The sequence below is a fragment of the Gossypium hirsutum genome, chromosome D07 (genome assembly GCF_007990345.1).
Source record: "Gossypium hirsutum isolate 1008001.06 chromosome D07, Gossypium_hirsutum_v2.1, whole genome shotgun sequence".
Lineage (NCBI taxonomy): Eukaryota > Viridiplantae > Streptophyta > Magnoliopsida > Malvales > Malvaceae > Gossypium > Gossypium hirsutum.
This window is the reverse complement of record NC_053443.1, coordinates 50,579,189-50,582,831: the sequence shown is the minus strand read 5'-3', so window position 1 is coordinate 50,582,831 and position 3,643 is coordinate 50,579,189. Positions and strand designations below refer to the sequence as shown.

The 3,643-nt window shown below is 35.4% G+C and overlaps 1 protein-coding gene across 1 annotated transcript; it reads left to right on the top strand.

Annotated features, from left to right (window-relative positions):
* Positions 1 to 220: 220 nt before the first annotated feature.
* On the top strand, positions 221 to 3,303 carry LOC107955060 (importin subunit alpha-1b). Its single transcript, XM_016890769.2, has 2 exons — positions 221 to 2,080; positions 3,032 to 3,303. The coding sequence occupies exon 1, from the start codon at positions 326 to 328 to the stop codon at positions 2,051 to 2,053; it is 1,728 nt and encodes a 575-aa protein (XP_016746258.2). The 5' UTR covers positions 221 to 325; the 3' UTR covers positions 2,054 to 2,080; positions 3,032 to 3,303.
* The last annotated feature ends 340 nt before the right edge of the window (positions 3,304 to 3,643 follow it).

Below are 3,643 nucleotides of genomic sequence, written 5' to 3'. Positions count from 1 at the left end.
TGTCAAATTCAGGTACCAATCGTTATATTAAGCCTTTATTTTTTTAATAATTTAGTAGATAATTTGAAGAAAATTTTTATCACCGGTTTAAAAATTTAGTTTAACTTAAATTTAAATTTAACAATGAATTCATTTTTATTTTATATTCGTAAATAATAGATAATCATAATAAATTATACAAATTTTATTATATTAACTCAATTTCTATAATTACCCCAACAATCCATTGCCTTCTCATTCTTCTCTTTTCCTCCAAAGTAAAAACCCTTTTTATCTGTTTTAATCCTAAACCCCAACAATCCTAGTTCCAGGCTTTCAACCGCCAATGCATACATCAGAACAACCGCAAACGCCGACGTCAGAACCATCTGGACCTCAACCACCGCAAACACTCCTCAACTTAATCACAACTGTTCTCTCTCTCCTCCTCCTTTCTTCCCTCACCGTCCGCTCTTTCGTCGGCCGGTGGCAAGTCCTCCGGTCAAAGCTTTGCACTCTCCAATCATCTCTTTCCCTCATCTCTGAATCTCCTCACTGGGATGACAACTCCTTGCTTCACACTCTTTTCCCTTCCCTTCTCTCCACTCTCCAACGTTTAAAACCTCTCTCCGATCAATGCACTCTCTCTTCCTTCACCGGCGGCAAACTCCTCATGCAAAGCGACCTCGACATTGCTTCCTCTTCTCTCTCTACCCATCTCCATGACCTCGATTTTCTTCTCAGATCTGGCGTTCTTCACCAATCCAACTCCATCATTTTGTCTCACCCGGGACCTGGCTCTGATAAAGATGATTTGGGATTTTTCATTAGGGATGTCTTCACCCGACTTCAGATTGGAGGTATCGAGTTCAAAAAGAAAGCTTTAGAATCACTCCTTCAGCTTCTCAACAAGGACGAGAAATCTACTGCTGTGGTTGCTAAAGAAGGAAACATTGGCTATTTGATAAGTCTTCTAGAAGTTAACAGCCAACCTTTGATTCGAGAACAAGCTGTTTTAGCAGTGTCGATGTTGGCTTCTTCAAGCCAACATTCGAGAAAAATCATCTTCGAAGAGGGAGGATTAGGGCCTTTATTAAGAATCCTCGAAACAGGTTCCATTTCTTTAAAAGAAAAGGCCGCCATTGCTGTTGAAGCAATCACCGCCGATCCCGAAAACGCCTGGGCAATTTCAGCATACGGGGGGGTGTCGGCCTTGATAGAAGCTTGCCGGTCTGGCTCCCAACCAATTCAAACCCATGCGGTTGGCGCTCTTCGAAACGTGGCTTCTGTAGAAGATATTCGACTGGCTTTGGGTGAAGAAGGCGCGGTTCCTGTTTTAGTCCAGTTATTAGTCTCTGGTAACACCGCTACACAAGAAAAAGTAGCCAATTGCCTTTCTATACTGGCTTCTTCCGGTGAATATTGTCGCGCTTTGATTATACAAGAAAAAGGATTGCCAAGATTGATGCATATGATTCAAGATTTATCAAATTCAGATACAATCGAGCATGTTCTCCGTACAATCTGTTCCCTTTCGGTAACGGATTCCAATTTACAGATTTTATCGTCTTCAACAACCACCATTATCCAATTAGGTGAATTTATCAAGCACGGGAACATGATTTTACAACAGATTTCAGCTTCTCTCTTATCGAAATTATCAATTAGGGAGGGAAACAAGCGAGCAATTTCTAGTTGTATGGGTTCTTTGGTAAAGTTAATGGAATCTCCAAAGCCAGTGGGGTTACAAGACGCGGCGGCGCAAGCCATTGTTTCGCTACTGACTGTCCGGTCAAATAGGAAGGAGCTGGCTAGAGATGAGAAGAGTGTGATGAGATTGGTGCAGATGTTGGATCCCAAAAATGAGACTGTTTCTAAGAAGTACCCGTTGATGGTGGTGACAGCGCTGTTGGCTGGAGGAAGCGGTGATTGTAGGAAAATACTAGTGGCTGCCGGAGCCAATAAGCATCTCCAGATTTTGACGGAAATGGAAGTCGCCGGAGCTAAGAAGGCGCTTCAAAGACTTGCAGGGATTACACTCGAGAGCATTTTCAGCAGGACTTGGAGGGAATAACCAGAAAAGATACTAATCCCCGCCGAGGTACGTTTCCTTTTACAATTGGAAATTTTAATTTTTATTAGATTAAATTTGGTAATTATTGTTATTGTGATTAAATTTTTTTCTTATCTAAGTTAATCCTTGAAAACTCTAAAATTCATATTTTAATATAAAAGCAATTATTAAATTCAGATTTTAATGTGCGAATAATTACAAAGTTTAGAGTTTAATTTAGATAAAAAAATTATTAAGTTGAAGATTTTAAAAAATTTGTACCCAACACAAACCTCAAATAACGATTTAATCCAAGGCAAGCCCCAAATAGTAATTTACCCTCTTTATTAAGTGTTTTAATCGAGATTTTCCTGTTGGCGCGTCTATTTTAGCGCCATTAATTGGCATTTAAAACTATGATATTGCTCTTTCCTTCCTTGTGTTCGTTTTTTAAACAAGAAAAAGATATGGCACATAAAACCGTGTCGTATTTATGACTTATAAATAATTTTTTTTCCTTAAATTTAATAATTTTTAATTTTCAAAAATAAATAAATAAATAACAAAAATTATTTTTTTTATAAAGTTGAAGACAAAAAAAAAAGTCATTCAACTAGGTCTCGAATTGCATTTAATCCATCCTTACTCAAGAAAAGGTCCTTTATTATTAGGTCAAAGAGTAAATTGGACATTTGTTAAAACTTTCATCAATTTTCAAGGTTAAAAAGTGGCCTTTCTACTTAAACAACATGAGATACACTTAGTATGCTATGTGTAAATATCTTGTTATTTTGTGAGTTATATTAGTTTTTTATAATAAAAGGATCAATTTTGTTTGTGAATATAAAGATTTAAGTAAATGATGTAAAGTATAAATGGAGAAAAATTGTAGATACCTTTGTAGCACGTGAAACTTTAATCCGTAAAATTAGTAAATTTTACATATTCTTTTAAATAACGTATAAACATGATTTGTTGTTTAATTTTATAATAATGCAGGAACAAGTTGGTGGATGAGATGGAAAATGCAACCAACCATAAACAGTCATTTTTCTTAAACTTTAATTATAAAATACTAATATTATATTGTGACCAAAAAAGACATGGATACGATTTTTGAGTATCCTCGATTTGTTTGTTTTTTCTTTTATTTATTTTTTTAATTCATAACTGATGAATGGACTTTGTTGTATCATAAGGTGTAAATTCCCAGTTTTTTTTTTCTTATGGTGAAAAAGAAAGAAGAAAAAGAGTGCAGCTGTTTTCTATTTCTTCCTTTTTTAAATTATAATTTTTACATTGTCGAATATGGTGATATTTGTAGATTCAACGTTGGTTGAATCCAGACAACGGTAAAATTTGATGTACAAAATAGCAATATATATACGTAACACCCAAGACATGAGGATGATAATTAGAGCTCAAAAGTTGGTTTCAAACTGTCAATCCGAGTTTGAAGATTTTGAATCTCGTAATAGGTTTACTCTCGAGAAAATCCAAGTTCAAGAAAATTCGAGTCTAGCAGAATTTAAAATCAAAAAAGTTTGAGCATGTAACAAATTTGAACTTGAAATAAATACGATTCAAAGCTGAAAAAAGCCCGACTTCATA

Coding starts and splice junctions, on each gene's coding strand:
- LOC107955060 (XM_016890769.2), top strand. CDS start 326: ATGCATACATCAGAACAACCGCAAACGCCGACGTCAGAACCATCTGGA.